Source organism: Vulpes vulpes, chromosome 4 (genome assembly GCF_048418805.1).
Source record: "Vulpes vulpes isolate BD-2025 chromosome 4, VulVul3, whole genome shotgun sequence".
Lineage (NCBI taxonomy): Eukaryota > Metazoa > Chordata > Mammalia > Carnivora > Canidae > Vulpes > Vulpes vulpes.
The window spans coordinates 67,484,817-67,506,298 of NC_132783.1; the positions used below are offsets into that span (position 1 = coordinate 67,484,817).

General features: G+C 42.4%; 2 protein-coding genes across 6 annotated transcripts; one reads left to right on the plus strand and one right to left on the minus strand.

The window, feature by feature from the left end:
* Window positions 1–2,632: 2,632 nt before the first annotated feature.
* Window positions 2,633–15,679, minus strand: SPRTN (SprT-like N-terminal domain). 5 transcript variants are annotated; one of them, XM_026008691.2, is made up of 5 exons: window positions 14,134–15,679; window positions 13,926–14,025; window positions 8,619–8,747; window positions 5,129–5,393; window positions 2,633–4,208 (listed from the first exon to the last, which is right to left on the minus strand). In XM_026008691.2, the coding sequence occupies exons 2-5, from the start codon at window positions 13,986–13,988 to the stop codon at window positions 3,460–3,462; spliced, it is 1,206 nt and encodes a 401-aa protein (XP_025864476.2). In that variant the 5' UTR covers window positions 13,989–14,025; window positions 14,134–15,679; the 3' UTR covers window positions 2,633–3,459. The 5 variants fall into 5 exon arrangements, with proteins under 5 accessions (XP_025864476.2, XP_025864474.2, XP_072612085.1 ...); XM_026008689.2 differs by having other exon boundaries at window positions 14,998–15,648; XM_072755984.1 differs by having other exon boundaries at window positions 2,633–4,204; window positions 5,125–5,393; window positions 14,998–15,617.
* Window positions 15,680–15,755: 76 nt separating this feature from the next.
* On the plus strand, window positions 15,756–20,274 carry EXOC8 (exocyst complex component 8). The gene has a single exon (XM_026008687.2). The coding sequence runs from the start codon at window positions 15,861–15,863 to the stop codon at window positions 18,039–18,041; it is 2,181 nt and encodes a 726-aa protein (XP_025864472.1). The 5' UTR covers window positions 15,756–15,860; the 3' UTR covers window positions 18,042–20,274.
* Window positions 20,275–21,482: the final 1,208 nt, after the last annotated feature.

Here is a 21,482-nt window from a genome sequence, read left to right on the forward strand (position 1 = left end):
ATAAGAATGAACAAACTACAAAGAGAGCTCAGCTTGTTCTGAGCAGCCTGATGAAGAGGTTCTGCATGTGCCCAGATGCAGGATCCCAGGCAGGCACTAAGTTTGTAGGAAAACACACACAGCAGCTGTTTCACTTTGACACTGAAATTTACTTGGAAGTCCTATAAGCTTTGAGGGGCCCCTGGGTGGCACAGTTTGTGGAACATCCAACTCTTGGTTGGTTTTGGCTCAGATCATAACCTCAGGGTCATGCTCCACATCAGGCTTGGTGCTCAGCGTGGAGTCAGCTTGTAATTCTCTCCCTCTGCCCTTCCCCCTTGTGTGCTCTCACTTTCTCAGTTTTTTTTTTTTTAAACCTGTTAAGTTTTGAAAAAACAAGCTCAATGCTTTAGGACAATGGAACAGTAGTTTTTGTTTATCATTTTAGATACACATTTATAGTCTAAAAAGCAAAACAGAGCTTTCCTAATTTAAAATTAGGTAATGGATAGCCTTGAGATTTTATAAAGTTAACTACCTTTCACCCCCAACCCATCTCCCCAGAATGAAGTGATAGCATTTAAAGGCTGACCCAGAATACCAGCTGTTATTAGGGTAGGGTGTTTGCTTTAAAGGGTAAAAAACTAAACCAGCAGAACAGAAAACGGTTTCTCTCATATAAATGACACAGAATGGGGTAATAATTGTTTTGGTGCAGGTTTTCTCAAAAGCTTTAACACGAATTGAAAGCTATTTAATTCCAAATTTAACTTTCCCTTTCTTGCCACCTGTTTTCATCATCCCTTAAAACTGGCCAGCTGATGGGGAGCCTGGGTGGCTCAGTCAGTTAAGTGACCAACTTTTGATTTCCAGCTGAGGCCATGATCTGAGTTGTGAGATCAGGCCCCTTATCAGGCTCCATGCTGTGCGTGAAACCTGCTTAAGGTTCTCTCTCCCTCCCTCTACTAAAAAACAAAACAAAACAGCAGCATCTGGGTGGTTCAGTAGGTTAAGCATCTGCCTTCAGCTCAGGTCGTGATCTTAGGATCCTGGGATCGAGTCCTGCATGGGGCTCCCTGTTCAGCAGGGAGTTTACTTCTCCCTCTGTTCCTCCCCCTGCTCACTGTCGCTCTCCCAAATGAGTAAATAAAAAATCTAAAAAAAAAAAAAAAAAAAAAAAAATTTTTTTCTAAACACCTGACCAACTCTTTCTCAACCCACCTTCTCCAGCCCTGACACAGCCCTTCTGCCCATTTATGTTACCCTCCAGAGAATCCATCAAAACACTTCTCAAATGTTCTCCACTGGCTTAGTCAACTTTCCAAGCCTTCCTCCTGCCCCCAGTGCACCACCCCGACCTGAATCAACACATGGGTGTTCTCCAGGACCACACAAACCAAAGTGTGCAACATGACACCACCTTCAAACTTCCACCTCCTTCTGCCATTTTACTCCTCACATCTTACTTTGTAAGATGTTCAGATGTAAGATGTTTTGTTCATTTGGAGCAGCTTAGTTCCCCCTGTAGACTCTGCTGGTCTAGCTCCAACCAACACCTTTCTTTGAGTCCTTCGCTCTGCAAGCCCCTTTCCATCCTTCCTTACCAGGCTACCCTGACTCACTCTGGAAGACCCACTCGGACAGTGTCTCCTCCAGGGAACCTCCCCTCAAGTTCCCACAGCCCCCAGCAGAAACTAGTCAGGAGCCCTTTCTGTGTTCACTCCCCATCAAGGCTGTTTATAAAGCCTGAGGACACAGACTGTCTTGTTTACCTCTTTGCCCCAAACCTTGTATAGTTTGGGCTCAAAAGCTGCTCACTTGCACATAATTTGCTAAATTAAGAGACAGTGATCCTCTATGAAAGATGTAATTGCATATATTTTAGGTCATTTATAAATACTAAATACTGTTTTTCAACTTCATATTTAAGAAGTTATCAAAACTTGTAAACATTCAACCAGATGAGCTAAATTTGAAGAGGACTGATAATACTGTGAAGACAGCTGAACAGCTGAAACTCTCCTACATTGCTGGCAGGAGGGCAAGCTGGCAGTATTTACTAAAGCTACACATGCAAGTACCCTGGTGAGCCAGCACTCCAATCCTGGGTGGACGCCCAACAGAAACGAGGAAGCATGTTTTCAGCAGCAGTCTCCGTCACAGCCAGCCCCCGGTTGGAAATAATTCAGATGCCCGTTAATATTAGAATGGCTGAATAGACCCTGGCGTATTCGTACACTCAGAGCAACGACCTAGAATGAACTTATACAGTGTGGCAACAGGGTAGTACTTCATGAAGTTAAAACCACACTCAAGCACCCCAGGGTGGCAGAGATGTAACAGAAACAGTGATTACCCTCAGGGGTTGTGGCTGCAGACTAGGAAGCGTGCGGACACGAATGCAGGAGGTGCACTATTCCCTCCGTGACCCGAGGCAGCCGTCACCCAGGAGCACCAAGGCCAAGTTCACAGAGGAGCTGGCACCTTGGGTAGGTGGAGGTCATTTTGCAACAAAGCTCAGGAGAAAGAAAACCTGTGAATTCAACTCTTGGGACCAGGCCAACATGCTAGTGGTACAGCCATGAGAAAGTGAACTGACGAAAGGATCTTGGTCTCTGCCACAACACAGTAAGAATGTTTTTAAAAAGAAATCTTTTTAAAATGCACAAATGGTATTCCTTTTTATTGTAACGGTTACAACTTTGGCTTAAGGTTCATAATACTGTTTCCAGACAGTGTTCCACTGTTAACATAAAAGAGGCTGTTGTGATGTGACTTACGCCAGCTCCTTGGCAGGTGAACCACTCATCTGGCTACATCTTGAGAAAACCGCTCAACTCTGGCCTACAGGATTGCAGGAGTAGTCGTCTAAAACGTTTGACTATATTCCTTCTATGCTTTAACCTAAAACCAGCTGCCACCTTTTAGTGATGACAGAAATAAAATTCTTGGAGATGTAGAAAATATATTTCCTGCTGAGATTAAAAAAAGAAACCAAAAAACAAGAAACTTTGAGTACCCTAAAACAACTGATACACTTTGTCCTCGAAATTGTAATTTTGGCCAATGTCTGACATGTTTAGCTTCAGTTCTACGACTGAGTTTTAATACTAACAAAGAAATACTCAGTTTAACCAAATACCTGTCAGGATTCTTGTGTATTTTGAGGAAAGGTATATAAATAAAAAGATTAACAGATTTAAATGCAATTTAAGAGCAAGGAAGAACATAAGTATCTAAAAACTATACATGTACATATGCAGAACAAACTCTGAGCTACAGGATACACAAGGCAAAAGTGAATATAGCACCTTTTGACATAGAATATTTTCCACTGCAACCTCATGTATATATCTATAAAATAGAACTACATTAAAACCTACAAATCTTCATGTTCACCGAACTTCCTGAGTGGCTGACACTATGTTAGCAGGGTAATACAGGTGGCATGTGACACCCATTTGTCTTTCAAAGACTTCTTCAACTTTTGACGTTGATGCTACCACCTTCAAGGCACCAGTCCAAGTGCTCATTAATCTGAGACTCCAACACTTCATTCTGACAAACAGGACAATCAACCATCCTGTTCTGGCTGGATGCACTGCTGGAATTCTGAGTTGCAGCTGTAGGATGTGAACTCCACTTTGGATCATTTCCACCACTTTGTACTTGCTCTTTCTTGATAAAAAAATTGTCAAAAACAGTCTTGTCTTCTAGCCTGGGTCGTTTACTTGGGAGTTTCTCCTCAGGCCCACTCACATCCTGGGGTGCAGTCACAGATGTTGATTCCGGTGCTTTTAAAGAATTTCTCAGGGATATCTTAGAAGACGTGACCCTTTTGTGAGATCCAGAAGAGATGGAGTTTTTAGTGATGTCACCGGCTGTTAGGCTTTTTGTTGGAGATCCATTCACACTTCGGAAGGTCTTTTGGTTGGCAACTGAGACCCTAGGAAAGTAGTTGCTTAAAACATTTTGGTGACTGGCAGTAAGAATAGGGGACACTAGAGGAGTTTTTTTACTTGAACCATTCTGTTCAAATTTCACCTCAATTTTAGAATTAGGTCTGAGAGCTTTTGCTGAATGGTCGTGACTTAAAAGATCTTGGGTTTTATTAATAGCATACGAAGTGACAAACTTTCCCGATGAAGGCGAGTTGCTCGTTTCTCCTAGAACATATCCTTTCCCACTGAAAGGGATCAACAGCTGGGTCTCACCTCTGTTTGGTGTATCTACAAAAGAAGCAAAGGTTTTCTTGACTCGAAATTAATACAGTAACAAGTGTTAAGCTAATGTCCTATTATTGGGAGAAGGACGTATCTACAGTGGTCAGGGAGCTCAGGGAGGGAGAGAACACAAAAAATAAAAATCTAGCATCCCAAGCCCACTAGCAAAGGAAACTGTACCTTGAAAATCACTTAGCATTCTTCAAGTTTAGTTCCAGAGGGAAAAGTCTCCTCCCACATTCTTTTCCCCTACTCACACAGAATGGGGATATATAACCTCTCCACATAAATTCTTCTCTAGCTCCTCCACTCACTCACCGTTTTTGAATTTGGGAAAAGTAGCTTATTATTAATGTTTCTGGATCCAACCAACAATTTCCCAAGGGAAGAAGACTTAACTTTAGTGACCTGGTTCCCTCTTCAAAAGGCAGGGACTCTGAACTTCATAGGAAAGGGATAAATCTCAAAGATGAAGTACCAGCACATACATGTCATATCCTTTTCCCATTCTTCTCCCAATGAAAATACATACATCAACAGCAGAAGTCACTCGGCTAGAAGCCAACTGATAGGAAGGGGTGGGTTAGGAGTAATTCCGGGCATTGTTATTTGAATTACTGTTTTTATTTTGACAATCATTTTGCCTTCTGTTTCCCAATGACTCAGTGAGTCAAGATAGGGAAAGGGCCTTTACCTAACTCCAATATTATCCGTGAACACAATTTCTACTTTAACTCACACTACGCAAAGTACATTTTTCTACCATCACTTCACAAACAATGGGATTTGTTTAAATCCACACTTACAAATGTCTATACTTGAAATAATCCTTAAGCTCATCTTAACACCAGTTCTCCAGAGGACAGCTCTGGCTTTTATACTGTTAGCTGTGGTCCCAGCAAACATGGAAGAGCAGACAAAGTTACCTTTATTTTCAGCTGCTGTTGGCTGCTTTCCTACTTTTGTCTTTCCTTTGCCCTTTTTTGAGTAATTCTCTGGTTCCTTGATTTTGATGTAGGTGCCGCCACAGGTCTTCTGGTGCTCGGCCCACCAGTAGTCATGCACAGAGGGTGCCCTGTTGGTGGCGCGTTTGACATAACCGTAGTAGGGTTTCTTGTACTGACAAGGCCCATTGCAGCGCCACCAGTGTCGCCGGTACTCATCCACCTCATCGTGGAAAGTATGGTACACCTGGGTTGAGAGAAAGTGCTCAGTGTTAAAGAGGCAAAGTTAACAATTTAAAAAAAATACAGAAGCAGCCTTCCTGTTTAAACTTTCCAGTTTCTGAGAGCTCTCTGCAATGACACTTTGGAGAAGGCAGCAAATAGATTTAGCTTCTGTTCCCAAAGTTCATTTTAACGGGACAGCAGCAGTTAATACTTCAAAAACTGTGTAAAGATAGAAAGAGGTGAGATTAGAAAAAAAAATTTTTTTAGCCCACAAAAGCCTGTCAATGCTAAAAGTTTTAGAAACCAAATTTTAAAATGATCAAAAATCAGGATAAAGACAAAATTTTATATAATGCCATAATAAATAACAATTATTCCTTCCTACTGTTCAACTGAATTTTCCCCTGTAAGTAACAATACCAAAGGGTTCTGGACTATTTCCTAGAAATGCTCGACCCCACCTACACAAGCATTTTGCCTGATGCAGTCTCTGCTACACCCACTCCACATTCTCAAAGGTCTTTGCCCCCTTGTCTTTGTAATGAGCCTCATGGGGGCATCATTCTATCTGCTTATGGCAAAAAGCTCCCCAGGATTCAAAGGATCTTTTTTTTTTTTAAGCTTTGAGAGAGAGAGCAGAGACAGAAAGCATGAGTGGGGGTGAGGGGCAGAAGGAGAAGGAGAAGCAGACTCTCTGCTGAGCAGAAAGCCCAAAACAGAACTGAATCCCAGGACCCTGGGATCACAACCTAAGCTGAAGGCAAATGCTTAATCGACTGAGCCACCTAGGTGCCCCAGGATTCAAATGTTTTCATCTCTGTGTCCCTAAGTGGCTAATATAGGCTCTGGCACAGTGAAGGTGCTCAGTCAGTATTTGCTGCCTGAATGAATGAAAAGCTTCATTCATTGATTCAAACAAAATTCTCTGCGAATGAGCTTTTCAATACTTATACAGGATCATTTAGTTTCAACCTCTAGATAGAATCTTATTTACAGATGAAAGAGGTTTGACTGAACAGAAAGTTAGCCCTCCCACCTTCGGGGCCTTGTGGAAAGCAAGACACCAATGAAGACCTGATAATCCTCAATAACCCATGTACCTTTCTCTTCTGTCCTCCCAGTGGAACAATACTACTGTATAAGATAAGGAGCCTCCACAGATGAGATTTTAACATTTAGACATTTAACTAGACATTTAACTTTCTAATAAATTCCACAGAGGAAAAGAACATGAAACTTTCTATAACTCCACAGGTAAGTTTTATACTGTGTCTCCCTCCTAAGCAACAAATGTGTATGATTTGGCAAGCATGCCAACAATACATTATGTGAGGCGCAGAAGGCACTGGAGGGCAGAGGTTTGGGGGTAAAGAGGTATGGAATACCCTGCCTTCTCCCTTATGTTAAGAATTCTTCACTGAATTCACTGGTTAAAAAGCCAGGACATTGGATCTATTTTGCTTCCAAGTCCTGTAACTTGTAACTTGTAACAGCCTAGGGATGTGACTTCTTTAACAATGTAGTCACCAAAATAAAATTGTGGAACTAGATGCCCTGTGGAGTTTGTTATAACAGGATGTAACCTGTAAAAGCAAGGGGTGTCCATGCGATAAAACCTCTTCTAAATGAAAACACACAGACGTGCAAGATAAAAGAATATATCCTCTTCCAAGTGAACAATAGGAAGTATACCAGGACTTTGCTTAAAGTGAAAATGCCAATGAGGAAACTAAAAGCCTTTTGTACCTGCAACTGCAACTCCACAATGCTTTTTGCTAGTCAGGACTTTATATGACTGTTTTTTACTTTGTTAAAAAAAAAAAGAAAAATTTAGGGCAGCCCCAGTGGCCCAGCAGTTTAGTGCCACCTTCAGCCCAGGGTGTGATCCTGGAGACCCAGGATCGAGTCCCACGTCAGGCTTCCTGCACAGAGCCTGCTTTTCCCTCTGCCTCTGTGTGTGTGTGTGTCTCTGTCATGAATAAATAAATTTTTTTTAAAATTCTTTTTCTTAAGATTTTAAAAAAACAGGATCATGACCTGAGCTGAAGGCAGCCACTTAACTGACTGAGCCACCCAGGCACCCCATGTGACTGGTTTTTAATGCAAGCCACTTTCTTGATGAAGTAACTCTGATAATTAAATTAGCTCTCTAGAAAATTAAAGCCAACAGCTAGAAGAAAAAAAAATCTACAGAAAGTGAGCACTTTTCATTTTTCACAATGCTGGCTTTTACTGTCTTTCAAAGACAGGAAATAATCTGCAGGAATTTGGTTCAATCCAATGCAATACTTATTAGCCCTCATGGGGCGCTGTATCACACATCTTATACAGAGGTGTACAAAGATAAGGAAGAGCCACCCTGTGTTCAGAGGTCTGAAATAGAATAAAATATTGTCAACGGTCAAAGAGCTGCTAGGGACACTAAAAGGAAGAAGTCCTGGCCCGCTGCAAAGATGAAGGACATGTGACAGCACAGAGGAAGTGGGACCAATGAGCGAGAGGATGTGCGAGGAGCCGCACGGGGGCTGAAACGTTCACTGAGCCAAGACAAGCAGGGGACTGTGTGGGGCAGGAGAAAAGGAACAGCAAGGTCACCTGATAAAATGAATCAGTAATAATAAACATCTCGTCTTTAACTTTGTGCTCAGACGGGGCTACAATGTTTGGCACGTATTTTCTCATCTCAAGGACCCAGCAGGTAAGTATCCTTGCTGCCCCCCTTTCCTGCTCCTACACGGAGGCCCCATAGCCTGCTGTCCATGGAGTGAGCACCAGTACGCCAGCAGTTGGACGACTCCTGCTTTTCTGCCCCCAGACTCTGCTTCCTACAATATTATGCAGAAATATAAATCGAGAAAAACTTGTGATGATGGGCATGACACATGAAATGGCAGCAGATAAAGGAACCATCGAAGGAGGAGATGATCACAAGGAAACGAAGCTAAGGGATAGCTGTAGCAATCCAGAGGTAGCGCCGGTCTGTAGCCACTATGCACACAGCATTGCCCTAGCTGGGCTCAGAGGCCTGGGGGGGCGCCTGAGCAGCCCCAGCCCCAGACCAGCAGGTTAGCTTCTCTTTGCTTATCTGTCTTGCTGTGGGAAATCCTCAGACAGTGTTTGTTCCTATCCAGTTGTCTATTTTTAGTTAAATCCCAGGAATTACTCAGTAAATACTAAAAATCATAAATGTTCTATTTATTAATAAGTTAAATTAATGAATGTTATATTTATTATTTAAATCATATACCGTTATATTAGCTCCAGTCAGGCGATTGATGCGATGCATATGTTTACAAAACTCTGGGCCGTGCCCCTCCCGGTCTTTATCATTATTAGTGACAAATAAATAGGCATGTATCATTTCATGCAAGAGGGTCTGAAACAGAAAACAATCAAATTGTTAGGGTGCTTTTGAAAATAAAAAGGCATTTTCTTACCCTGCCTGGGGTCTTAACTTTGTTTGGATCACAGGCTCCTTTCAGAAACTGTTAAAAGTCATGAACCGTCTTTCTAGAAAAATTACGTATGCATCTATTCACAAAACTTTGCATATATTCTCTGAAACTCTGCAGATCCCAGGTTAAGAACTCCATGCTCCAAGAAAGCCTTTTTAACTCAATCAAAAACTCAAAGGAAAGATCAATGAACTCAACTACATAAAAACTTTAAAATTCTGTGTGGGGAGAGAAAAAAGGGTGGCTGAAAAAAATTCAAAATGATGTATGAGCAATGCACCTCTCAGGCTACTAATTCTTAAAATATAAAGAGCTACTAAAGTCAATAATAGGAAATGACCAATAACTCAATTTTTAAGGGGGCAAAAGTCGTAGATGGGTTCACAGAAAAAGAAATAAAAGGCTCTGACAATGTTAAAAGTTTTAGAAACCAAATTTTGAAATGATCAAAAATCAAGATAAACCATAAACATGAAAAAAGATGTGCAACTCCATTTATAAAAACAAATACAAATTAATGTTACACCAATATGCTATTTCTGCTTATCTAGATTAGTAAAACTCCCAGTTTGACATTAGTAAAGCTAAGGTCAAAAAAACATTCCCATGTATCTGTGGTGGGACTGCAAAATGGTACAAACCCCCTCCAAGGATAATTTGGTAACATCTCACAAAGTTACAAATACATTTATCATCTGACCCAGCAATACCTAGACTAATATGAAAGGTCATGTCTATGAGAAATTTTCATTGTGGCATCGTTTGTAATGTTAAGACTGGAACTAACTGTTTAGCTATAGGGTCCTGACTGAATGAACTATGGAAAATCCACATCATGGAATTCTATACAGACTATATAAAAGAACGTACCCAGTATTTTGTACAAGAAGTATGTTAGGTGATTGGGAGAGGGAATAAGAATGGATAGAAGTATTTTCAAAACCAGTGCCTGGGTGGGTGGCGTAGTCATCTGATTCTTGGTTTCAGCTCAGGTTGTGATCTAGGGTTGTGAGATCGAGCTCCACACTCACAGCAGAGTTTGCTTGAGATTCTCTCTCCCTCTCTGTCTCCCCCTCCCAGAGGCTCATGCTCTCTCTAATAAATAAATCTTTTTAAAAACTTGCAAAACAGAACAATGAAACAAACAAAAAAAAAAACTAATAACAATATCCTATAGAAGTTGGGGAGTTCAGCATAGAGAAGGATGGGATAGGACAACCTTTCTATGTGTATTACTTTCCATAGTCTTGGGATTTTTGAATCATGTGCAATTTTAAAACAATAAAACCAGGATACCTGGTGGCTCAGCGGTTGAGCGTCTACCTTTGGCTCAGGACGTGATCCTGGAGTTCCAGGATCAGGCTCCTGTATGGAGCCTGCTTCTCCTCCCTCTGCCTGTCTCTGCCTCTTTCTCTGTCTCTCATGAATAAATAAATGAAATCTTAAAAATAAAAAATAAAAATAAAACCTACTGCTCTAGTGAATAAAATCTGATGATAAATCCCATGATTGGCCCAAATTTAATCTGAATTTACATAAATCTTCTTTGACTTAAAACAACAATAGCGGATCCCTGGGTGGCACAGCGGTTTGGCGCCTGCCTTTGGCTCAGGGCGCGATCCTGGAGACCCGGGATCGAATCCCACGTCGGGCTCCCAGTGCATGGAGCCTGCTTCTCCCTCTGCCTGTGTCTCTGCCTCTCTCTCTCTCTCTCTCTCTCTCTGTGTGTGACTATCATAAATAAATAAAAAATTAAAATAAATAAATAAATAAAACAATAGCCTACTGTTCATTTCCACATCAAAGATGTAGATGTGTAGGTGTAAAATTCACAAAAGTATTTAAGGCTGCTGTTTCATAATTTATCTTAAATATTTTTTTTTAAGATTTTTTTTTTTCATTTATCCATGAAAGACACAGAAAGAGGCAGAGACACAGGCAGAGGGAGAAGCAGGCTCCATGCAGGGAGCCCAATGTGGGACTCCATCCCGGGACTCCAGGATCATGCCCTGAGCCGTCCCAGAAATATCTTTTTAAAGAGTGAAAGTCGGGCAGCCCCAGTGGCTCAGCGGCCGAAGGCGGTTTAGAGCTGCCTTCGGCCCAGGACGTGATCCTGGAGACCCGGAATCGAGTCCCATGTGGGGCTCCCTGCATGGAGCCTGCTTCTCCCTCTGCCTTGGGTCTTTGCCTCTCTCTCTCTCTCTCTCCCTCTGCCTTGGGTCTCTGCCTCTCTCTCTCTCTCTCTCTCTCTCATGAATAAATAAAATCTTTAAAAAAAAAAATAGTGAAAGTCATAAAGGTCTTCTAAAAGCAAACCTTGTTCATAATGTTTTTACAAAGAATTTCCATCAGAACTAGACTGCCATTAATTAACTGTAGTCTTATCAAATTATGCTGAACAGAAAAATGGGTGAATCAAACATTTTAACTTGGCCATTACAAAAACATCTCTTAAAATTATCAACTCCATCTCTAAAAGTGAATTTAATCTTTTCAAGTAAATACCACTCTTTGGGATTCAAACTCAAACGGCCTCTACATTTCAAATGTTTTCTAACACAGTAATGATCAATAACTAGTCTTATAAAGAAGAAATAAATTAAGGCTCCTAATTTTGGGTTCAATTTAAACACCCTGAAAATGGTACATGGCACCATAGTGAACAATTTCTATTTTTATAGATGTACCATTTTCCACTCCACATTTAGGCCAGATTCAAGATTCTACTCAACATGGTCCCCAAACACCTCTACTTCCCACCACTGTACTGTCTGGCCAAAAGCAGCTACTTCTGGTCCTCAATATGCCCTAAATTTCATGCCTCTCTTCTGTTCACAGCATGCCCATTTCTTCTGCCAACAGTGGTTTTCCTCTACCATCCCTACTTCTCAGAATGCAATCTGTCCTGTAAGGCTCACCTCCGTGTTTTCATTAACAGAAGTAACAATTATAAAGTGGTAGTAATGAGGCCATGTGGTATAGGGAATAGGACAAGAGCTTTAGAGCCAGGAAAACAGCCTACACTAAGGATTTATTATTTATTATGCACAAGGCTTTGGACAAGTTACAACTTGCTCCTTATTCCTAATATGGGGATATTCTGATCTTGCAGGGCTATACACACTAGATTAACACTAGTGTTAATCATAATTACTACTACTACTGGCACACAATACGTACTCAATAAATCAATAAAGAGTAGAAGTGGTGATGTCAGTAGTCATAAAATACACGTGCATGAAGCTTTTCTTTGTCCTCAACCAGACCAAGTCTTTTCCTTTTCTGAATCCTACTCATTACAATTTAGGTCATACTTTATGTACAGACCAGAGTCACACTGTTCCTCTTTGGTCCTTCTTACCCCGATCTGATATTGTAACTTTCTGCCAACAGCAAATGCTCACTTGATAGCATTACCACACATTTCCCATTCTCTTCTCGCCCATTACCTTTAAAAAAAAAATTGTTCGTGCGTTTAACCATTTACACAATAAATATTCATTAAGCAACTACTGTTATTAGAGCTCTTCATAAGGTTGATTTGGTTAATCATGTTCGAATGTTTTTTTATGCCTTTTTTCCCCTGCTTATTCACTGAGTTACCAACAAAGTTGTGTTAACACCTGCAACTATGATAGTGGATTATTTCCCTTTTTGCTTCTACTAATCTACGCTTTATGTAATTTAAAGCTATATTACTACTTTTAGGATCATTATGTGTTTTTATTTAATAGATCATTGTATCATTATAAAATGTTAACCATTTTTCCAGTAAAACTTCTTCCCTTAAAATCTTTAGTCTGATACAACAGCTTTCTGTTTTTGTTTGGATGATATACGTCTTTTTCCACCCTTTTGCGTTTAACATATGTGTGTCTTTATCTTTTTTTTTTTTCTAATGCAGTTTTATTTTTTTATTCATGAGAGACACACACACAGAGAGAGAGAGAGAGGCAGAGACATAGGCAGAGGGAGAAGCAGGCTCCATGCAAGGAGCCCGACGTGGGACTCGATCCTGGGTCTCCAGGATCATACCCCGGGCTGAAGGCAGCGCCAAACCACTGGGCCACGGGGGCTGCCCTGTGTGGCTTTATCTTAAGCACATCTCTTTCCATCTATTATGTCAGTTCATTTTTAATTAATGCTTAATCCATTTACATTTAATATAATTACTGATAACCGTCTTTATGCCTAACTTTTGCAGGGCTTTGTTCCTTTATTCCTCCATTCTCTTTTATTAGTTAATTATTTCTGTTGTACCATTTTATATTTAGTAGCCACTGTCTTCTATCCTAACTGTGGTGAAAAACACATTACATAAAATTTACCATCTTAACTATTTCTAAGTGTACAGTTCTGGAGTGTTTAGTATATTCACATGGTTCTGAAAACCATCACCCTATATTATCCTTAAAAACACCATCTTTCATATTTCCAAGCATGTTTTAACATATTTCCCATCCAACCTCTACCACCTTATCCTCTTTTGTGCACACATTTCAAGAGCTATAACTGGGGCAAGACCAGTCACACTGGGTGTGTCTTAGGGAATTTCAGGCATCTTCTAGACTCAACTAGCCATAATCTGGGGGCTCCTACTGCTCCATTTTGCTAGTGAAGCATGCCCTCACTCATGCTGGCCGGTTATACCAGCTCAGCTAGATATTCTGGGAGGGCAGCACCACAGCACCTGAACAGAGAACCAAATTTTAAGTCTCAAAAGGAAGATATGGGTCCTAATTTTTTTCTAAATCTTTGCTTCTAAATATGTAACTTAAACCAGTTACTTAGCCTCTCTGAACCTTTATGTCCATATTTATAAAAAATGAGGACAACACACACTGTACATAAACAGGGCTGTTGTGAAGATCAAATTAAATAATGAACCCAAAAGCCTTTAGCTGTGAAGAATTGTAAAAATATACAATTTTCACATATATAATGATATATAATCATTATTATCTGCATTGCAGTTAAAGTTTGCAATGAGGAAAAACAGGTGTTTGGTTTTTGTATTACAGGCTAATTCACAGCAGTGTAAATCAGTAAAAAGCATTTTTAAATTACTCAGCTAAGAATCAAGTTTATGCAAAGAATACCTCTACGAGATCCTTTCTTGGTCTCAACTTTAACAGAGGTTCACTGAGACGGATGGAACACATTCCACCCCTCCCTTCATAGCTGCATAGCCCAGCACACCTGGAAAACAACCACCACAAAAGCATTATTTACCTAAAACACACAAAAGAGAAACAGAAATAGAAGAATAAATCCTTATACATTCTTGGGCAGTTCACACTAGTATACCTTCTTTGTTAGGAGATATCTTCAGATCACCCCAGTGAGAGAGATGTGTGAACAGAACTGCATCCCTTGCCCTAGCCAGGTTGCAAGAGGCCAAAGACAATCCTGTTCTGCGGCTCCCAGTCTCCTCCCTTCAAACTATAATCAGTTTGTGGTAGTAACAGCCAGATCTCCATCGGCGCATCTCCGAAAGCGTAAGAGAAGCCTTTACGAAGGAGATTTGTCCTTTTAAACAGTTTTATGCCATATCTTAATCTGCCTTAGTTTAGGCTGTTTTGTATTACTTCAAAGACAAGCACCGTGGTGTACAACCATATTAAAGTTGTTAACTCCGTTCATGTGCCGGAACAGATTATTTCAAATCAGGAATTCTCTACTTTAGTGAACATCCTTTTAGAGGCATCCCCGAAGATCCTTTCGGTCCAGAAATATGGAAACGTCAGCCCCGTCCCCCTTCTAACACCTGAGCTCACTACCAAGTGGTGTCATCTCAAAGGGCACAGAAGAGGACAACACACATCTTTGGGAGGCTTCGCTGCCTCCTCGGCATTCTTTCTTAGGGGCTGACTCTGGGTGCTTCTCCCTCCTGGGTCAGAAACGTGTTAATTTATTTTCAAGTGAGGGGAGATCCAAAGGCATCCTTTTCTCTCCCGGTGTCCTTTACAAATCAATCGGCTACCGGAATGGGCCACACAGCTAGCTTTCTTAAAGTTGTTGGAGAGGGAGAGAGAGTAGGGGAGGGAGAGAGACAGCGAGAGGAGCTGCTGGTGTCCACCACGAGACCCCCAGGTTTCACGCCCCCCGGGACCGGGGGCTGCAGAGGAGCTGCCAGCCGCTCTCGTTTCCCCAGCGGGGCTCGGGACTCACAGGGTCATTCGCATGCTCCACTTCACCTCGACGGCCTCCAGCTGGCCCCAGAAGAACCGATCGTTGAACTGCACAAACAGGGCCTGCAAATCCGGGGTTGGGTCCACCAGCTCCCAGGACGCGTCCACCAGCGACAGGGGCGCCTGGGCCCGGTCGCGCTCCGATCCCTGCAGGTTCCACTCCTCCTGAAGCCGCAGCGCCAACACCAGATCCTCGTCCATGTCTGCCGGGATCCCAGGCGGCGTCCGAAGGCGCTAAGCAGGCTCCACGGACCCGACGCTCCGAGAGCCTGGTCGAGCTCCTAAGAAATACCGGCTCTCGGGCGGCTCTCGGGCGGCTCTCGGGCCGGCCCGCCGATCTCGCGAGAACTCAGGAATAACTGGCTCTAGAACGAGAACTGAGTTTGCCCAAACGCCGAGGCCACGATTCTGGGGCTTAAAAAAGAGAACTCTGCATGATACCTCCTAGTGGGCTCAAAACGTGGGCTCCCAGGGCCTGGACTCTGGGAAGGTGTCAGGACACTGGTTACCGCCTTTACGCTTCGCCGCTCGCTTCAAACACAGACGTCACGCCCGGCCCATGCGCAGTACCCACGTCTCGCCGCCTCGCCCTCCACTCTCTTCCGCAATAGCGCCTCCGGCGCATGGGCCCTAGGCCGCGGGCGCTCCTGCGCATGCGCGCTGCCTGCGCCCGGCCCCCTGCGCAGGCGCGGTGCCTGAAGCTCAGACTCGGGCGCAGGCGTACTCGTCTCTTTTCCATCCTGCTTCCTCAGCCCCGGAGCTCGGCGGGGCTTGGGCGGGTCTCGACAGCGGCGGCACCGGCGGCGGCGGTAGTGACAGTGGCTTCGTGAGCCTCGGGCGGAAATGGCGATGGCGATGTCGGACAGTGGGGCGAGCCGCCTGCGGCGGCAGCTGGAGTCGGGGGGCTTTGAGGCGCGGCTGTACGTGAAGCAGCTCTCGCAGCAGTCGGACGGGGACCGGGACTTGCAGGAGCACCGGCAGCGCATCCAGGCGCTGGCGGAGGAGACGGCGCAGAACCTGAAGCGCAACGTCTACCAGAACTACCGGCAGTTCATAGAGACGGCCCGCGAGATCTCCTACCTGGAGAGCGAGATGTATCAGCTCAGCCATCTGCTGACCGAGCAGAAGAGCAGCCTGGAGAGCATCCCGCTCACCCTGCTGCCGGCCGCCGCCGCCGCCGCCGGCGCTGCCGCGGCCTCGGGCGGGGAGGAGGGAGGCGGCGGCGCGGGCGGCCGAGACCACCTGCGGGGCCAGGCTGGCTTTTTTCCGGCTCCCGGGGGCGCCTCCCGCGACAGTTCGGGTCCGGGCGAGGAAGGGAAGCAGCGCACCCTTACCACCTTGCTTGAGAAGGTGGAAGGCTGCAGGCACCTGCTGGAGACGCCGGGGCAGTACCTGGTGTACAACGGCGACCTGGTGGAATACGAGGCCGACCACATGGCGCAACTGCAGCGGGTGCACGGCTTTCTCATGAACGACTGCTTGCTGGTGGCCACCTGGCTGCCACAGCGGCGGGGGATGTATCGCTACAACGCCCTCTATCCCCTGGACGGTTTGGCCGTGGTCAATGTCAAGGACAACCCGCCCATGAAGGACATGTTCAAGCTGTTGATGTTTCCCGAGAGCCGTATTTTCCAGGCGGAGAATGCTAAAATCAAACGAGAGTGGCTGGAAGTGCTGGAGGAAACCAAGAGGGCCCTCAGTGAAAAACGGCGAAGGGAGCAGGAAGAGGCAGCGGCCCCTCGCGGACCACCGCAGGTGACTTCCAAAGCCGGTAACCCATTTGAGGATGAGGAAGAGGACGAACCAGCTACTCCTGAGGTAGAAGAGGAGAAGGTGGATCTCTCAATGGAGTGGATCCAGGAGTTGCCTGAAGACCTGGATGTCTGTATTGCGCAGAGGGACTTTGAAGGAGCCGTTGACCTGCTGGATAAATTGAACCATTACCTAGAAGATAAGCCCAGTCCACCTCCTGTAAAAGAACTGAGGGCCAAAGTGGATGAGCGGGTCCGACAGCTCACTGAGGTGCTAGTTTTCGAACTGTCCCCGGATCGTTCCCTGAGAGGCGGTCCCAAGGCGACTCGAAGGGCAGTTTCTCAACTCATCCGCCTTGGCCAGTGCACAAAGGCTTGTGAGCTGTTTTTGAGAAACAGGGCAGCGGCTGTGCATACTGCAATACGTCAGCTTCGTATCGAAGGCGCCACTTTACTCTACATTCATAAGCTCTGCCACGTGTTCTTCACCAGCCTTCTTGAGACTGCGAGGGAATTTGAGACGGATTTTGCAGGCACTGACAGCGGCTGCTACTCTGCCTTTGTGGTCTGGGCGAGATCAGCCATGGGCATGTTTGTGGATGCTTTTAGCAAGCAGGTGTTCGATAGTAAGGAGAGCCTCTCCACGGCGGCTGAGTGTGTAAAAGTGGCAAAGGAGCATTGTCAGCAACTGGGTGACATCGGACTGGACCTCACCTTCATCATCCATGCCCTTCTGGTGAAGGACATCCAAGGGGCCTTGCACAGTTACAAAGAAATCATAATCGAAGCCACTAAGCATCGCAACTCTGAGGAGATGTGGAGGAGGATGAACTTGATGACCCCAGAAGCCCTGGGCAAACTCAAAGAGGAGATGAAGAGTTGTGGGGTAAGAAACTTTGAGCAGTACACAGGAGATGACTGCTGGGTGAACCTGAGTTACACTGTGGTTGCCTTTACCAAACAGACCATGGGCTTCTTGGAAGAAGCGCTGAAGCTGTATTTCCCAGAGCTGCACATGGTGCTTTTGGAGAGCCTGGTGGAAATCATCCTGGTTGCTGTGCAGCATGTGGATTATAGCCTTCGGTGTGAGCAGGACCCGGAGAAAAAGGCTTTTATCAGACAGAATGCGTCCTTTCTGTATGAGACCGTCCTCCCTGTGGTGGAGAAAAGGTTTGAAGAAGGTGTGGGGAAACCCGCCAAGCAACTCCAGGACCTGAGAAATGCATCTAGACTTATTCGCGTGAACCCCGAAAGTACAACATCAGTGGTCTGATGCTTGGCTCTGTGTATATGTATACGTATATATTGCTTATATATTATTTATATTTATATTAAGTTGCATTAGGATACTCTTTATAGTCTTGAATACAGCTTAAAAATAAAGGACACCCTCTCAAATAAAAATGCAGAATCAAAAGAAAAAAAAGAAAAAAAGTTCAAATTAAGCCCAAATAACAAAACATTGGAATTATTAAAATATATGCTTCCTTTTTAAATTATGCTAACTCTCTAATGAATATATTGTCACACTATAGCATTTCAGTGTATCCTTTTGAGTCAAAACACACTTTCTTACAGTATATATTATGCAGCACAGAAAAATAATATAAGTATGTGGTGTTTAAGTATGTTGTGAAGTTTCCCCGTTCACTAAAATGTTAGGTCTCTTCAAAGAGTACAAGTGCCGTGCAAAACGACCTGCTTCATACACTCCCCCGCCTTAAAATGTGATCAAACAATTTTGGGAAAAGAAAGGAATTGAGAAAATTGATTTCAGGGTAAATTTTGGTCAAAAGAATACCTTCTTGAAAGTGGCTAGTTTGTGGACTCAAATACATGGATCCTTATAGAATACAAGGGGAAGCTTTCAAAAAAAACAGCTCAGCAAACATTGCCAATGTAATTTGAGTGGCTCATTATTTTCACCTAATTAGCAGCTCTCTAATACTTGATTTGGGATCACTTACTTGAATCTTAAGGACTATAGTAAATTTTTTTTCAACATATTCCTGAACCATGTGAATTTTCAGCTGCAGCTTTTGTCTTTATCATACTAAAAAATTAAAATGATTTTAAAAAGAGAGAGAGAGAGAGACTGAGGAAACTGGCAGCCTCCCGTGATTTTTAGCTGCTTTCCCCCACTTTCCATTGCAAATTATATAGTGGCTCAGACTTCATGCAAATGGGAGAAAAGTTTTCACTGAAATATTTGTTTAGATGTCAGCATCTGGGTGCATGGGAAATTAGGAAAAATATGCAAACCGCTAGTGTTCTCGGTACGACTGCTTTGAGCAGAGATTTTTCTTTTTTTAAGCAAAGTGAAGATAAAGGTGAGATAATGTACCCAAAGCCAAGGGAGAAAAAGAACTTTTGGTGACTCCCACTAAAATGCTACGTGCTGCCTTTTTCTCGTTTTATTTTGTATTTTCCTTTGTTCTTAAAAGTAAATATAATGCTTACTTCGGATTGCTTAGTAAAACGAAAAGAGCTAAAGAAATCTGAGCTTCCCAAGATTTCTGAACGACTGCTTCTATTGTGCATTGATTATATTAAGATTCCTCATACTTTGAGAGAAATTGTGCTAAGATCCATTTTTTCCTCTAGCTTCCAGTTGTGATTCTTGTCCAAACGTGCCATTTGATGCCAAGGACTTCCAAAGGTCATGTCTTTAATCTGAATTAAAATAGTGGTATTAAGACTGGAAATTATGTAAAACTGAAAATACCTTCCTTTTCTTTAATTTTTCGCATAAATTTAGGATTTTCTAGATAATAACCATAACTGGATATCTCAGCTGAGCAAAAACAGTTATAATTTGTGTTGTTTTTTTTTAAGATCACTGGAAACTTGAATTTGATAAAAAAAAATTTATTATTTTGTGCAACTTACAGTTTCTAAAATTATATTGTATAAAACACATGTTGTGTAAATATCTGATGCTAGGTCCATGAAATACTTCTGAAATCAAAACTTAAGGCATGAAGTTGTAAAAACTTAAATGTGTATACTCAGATATTTAAATGGTTGCTTCTTCATAGAACTGTCTGCTTTTTAAAACTGGAAGTACAGAATTTTCTTTGGGTAAAATTTGTGTATTTCTCAATCAAAGATGTAGCTGAAGGTAGTCTGCTGGTGGTGATTGAATTAGTGTGGGAAGTTGATCAAAGAGCACCAGTGTTATAATGTATCTTTGTGCCAACACAGAGCCATTGAGTAACATCTTCAAAGTGGAGTCAGAGGTCTTTTCTCTAATTCTTGTTTCTTCAGGCTCCAAAACAAGTCCTAAAAATCAAATGCAGTTAGAGGTTGTCCAAAAATATAGTACATTCTGTAATATACCACTTAAGAGTTGATTGCCTTTTCTTGTTTGCTTCAAACATACACTGTCTGTCACTCGAGCTTGGAATCACAGACTTGATTTAATTAATTATTGTTGAAAAAAAAAAACACCCTGTGGAATTAAGTCTCTTATTTGATTAAAGCCTCATTTCACTTAAAGTGCTGAACACTCACTTATTTTTGTTTATAATACTACCGATAGTTAAATTATTGGCACTAGTATTTTGCAACTTGCTTAGCTAGGATTGGGAATTTGGAACTTGACATGTATAAAATCAGTATATGTACATTTTGCTTATTGATATGCTGTGATATGAGGGAATCTGAAATGTTTATCAAAATAAAGCTTAAAATTTTTCTTACACTGGATAAAATTGGTGTTACAATGTTAAATCTCTCTTCTTTAGTTAGGATTCAATATTTTTATGTTTTCATTACTGAAATACTATCTTACGAGTCTAAATGGGTTTTTTTGTTGTTTTTGTCTTTATGGGGGTGACAGGTAGGAAACTGTTAGCTAATTTATATATGTGTTCTGCCTACTATCAGAATTGTGATTAAATCAGATCTCAGTTCTTTTAGGACTCCCTTGATTGGGAAATTTCAGATATACAAAATGTGAATTTGCTCTAGAAAGTGGATTTTTTATCATCTGTCCATCCATAAATGAAGGAAATAAATGTAGGCCATATGGCCTAAGAACTAGGAGCATAAATGACAAAGGAATGTTTTTCAATACAGATAGATTTGAGGGAACTTTCACATATAATTGATTTAAGAGTATTTATTGAAAAATAAAAGTATTAAATGCTATACCTCACACTGACTATAATGTGGGGTGGGGAGGACAAACTAAATTTGAGTGTGCTTTCTCTGAAATGCTTGAGAATTGGAAAAAAATAGAGGAAAAAATTGGGAAAACTAGAGAGTGAATTAAATACACAATAGTGTGTTGCAAATTACAATTAACGTAATGTTAATTAAATAATTGGATGCAGACTATGTTGCAAAAAAGACAGCCCTGTGTGTTGTCATTTTCATAGTATTCCATGGGAATACTGACAAGGAAGAGGGCAACATGTTTTTGAGGAGTTTGGAGAGTCCTCATGGAATTATTGGCGTCTGAGCCCAAAAGAATAATCAGAATATGATATGATATGAAAAAAATTCAAGTATGATAAGCAATGTGGGAGTCTTCCTTTAGGGCGTCATTTACCACTGATTACTGTGTTCCAGTGTGATGAGTACCTTTATCAGGTTATTTTATCTAATCTTCGCATCAGTTGACAAAAGAGTTGTTTTGTGAAGTAATTTGCAAATAATTCAACCTACCAAGAGTTACCTAAATGGCCCAGATGGGATTTGAACTCAGGCT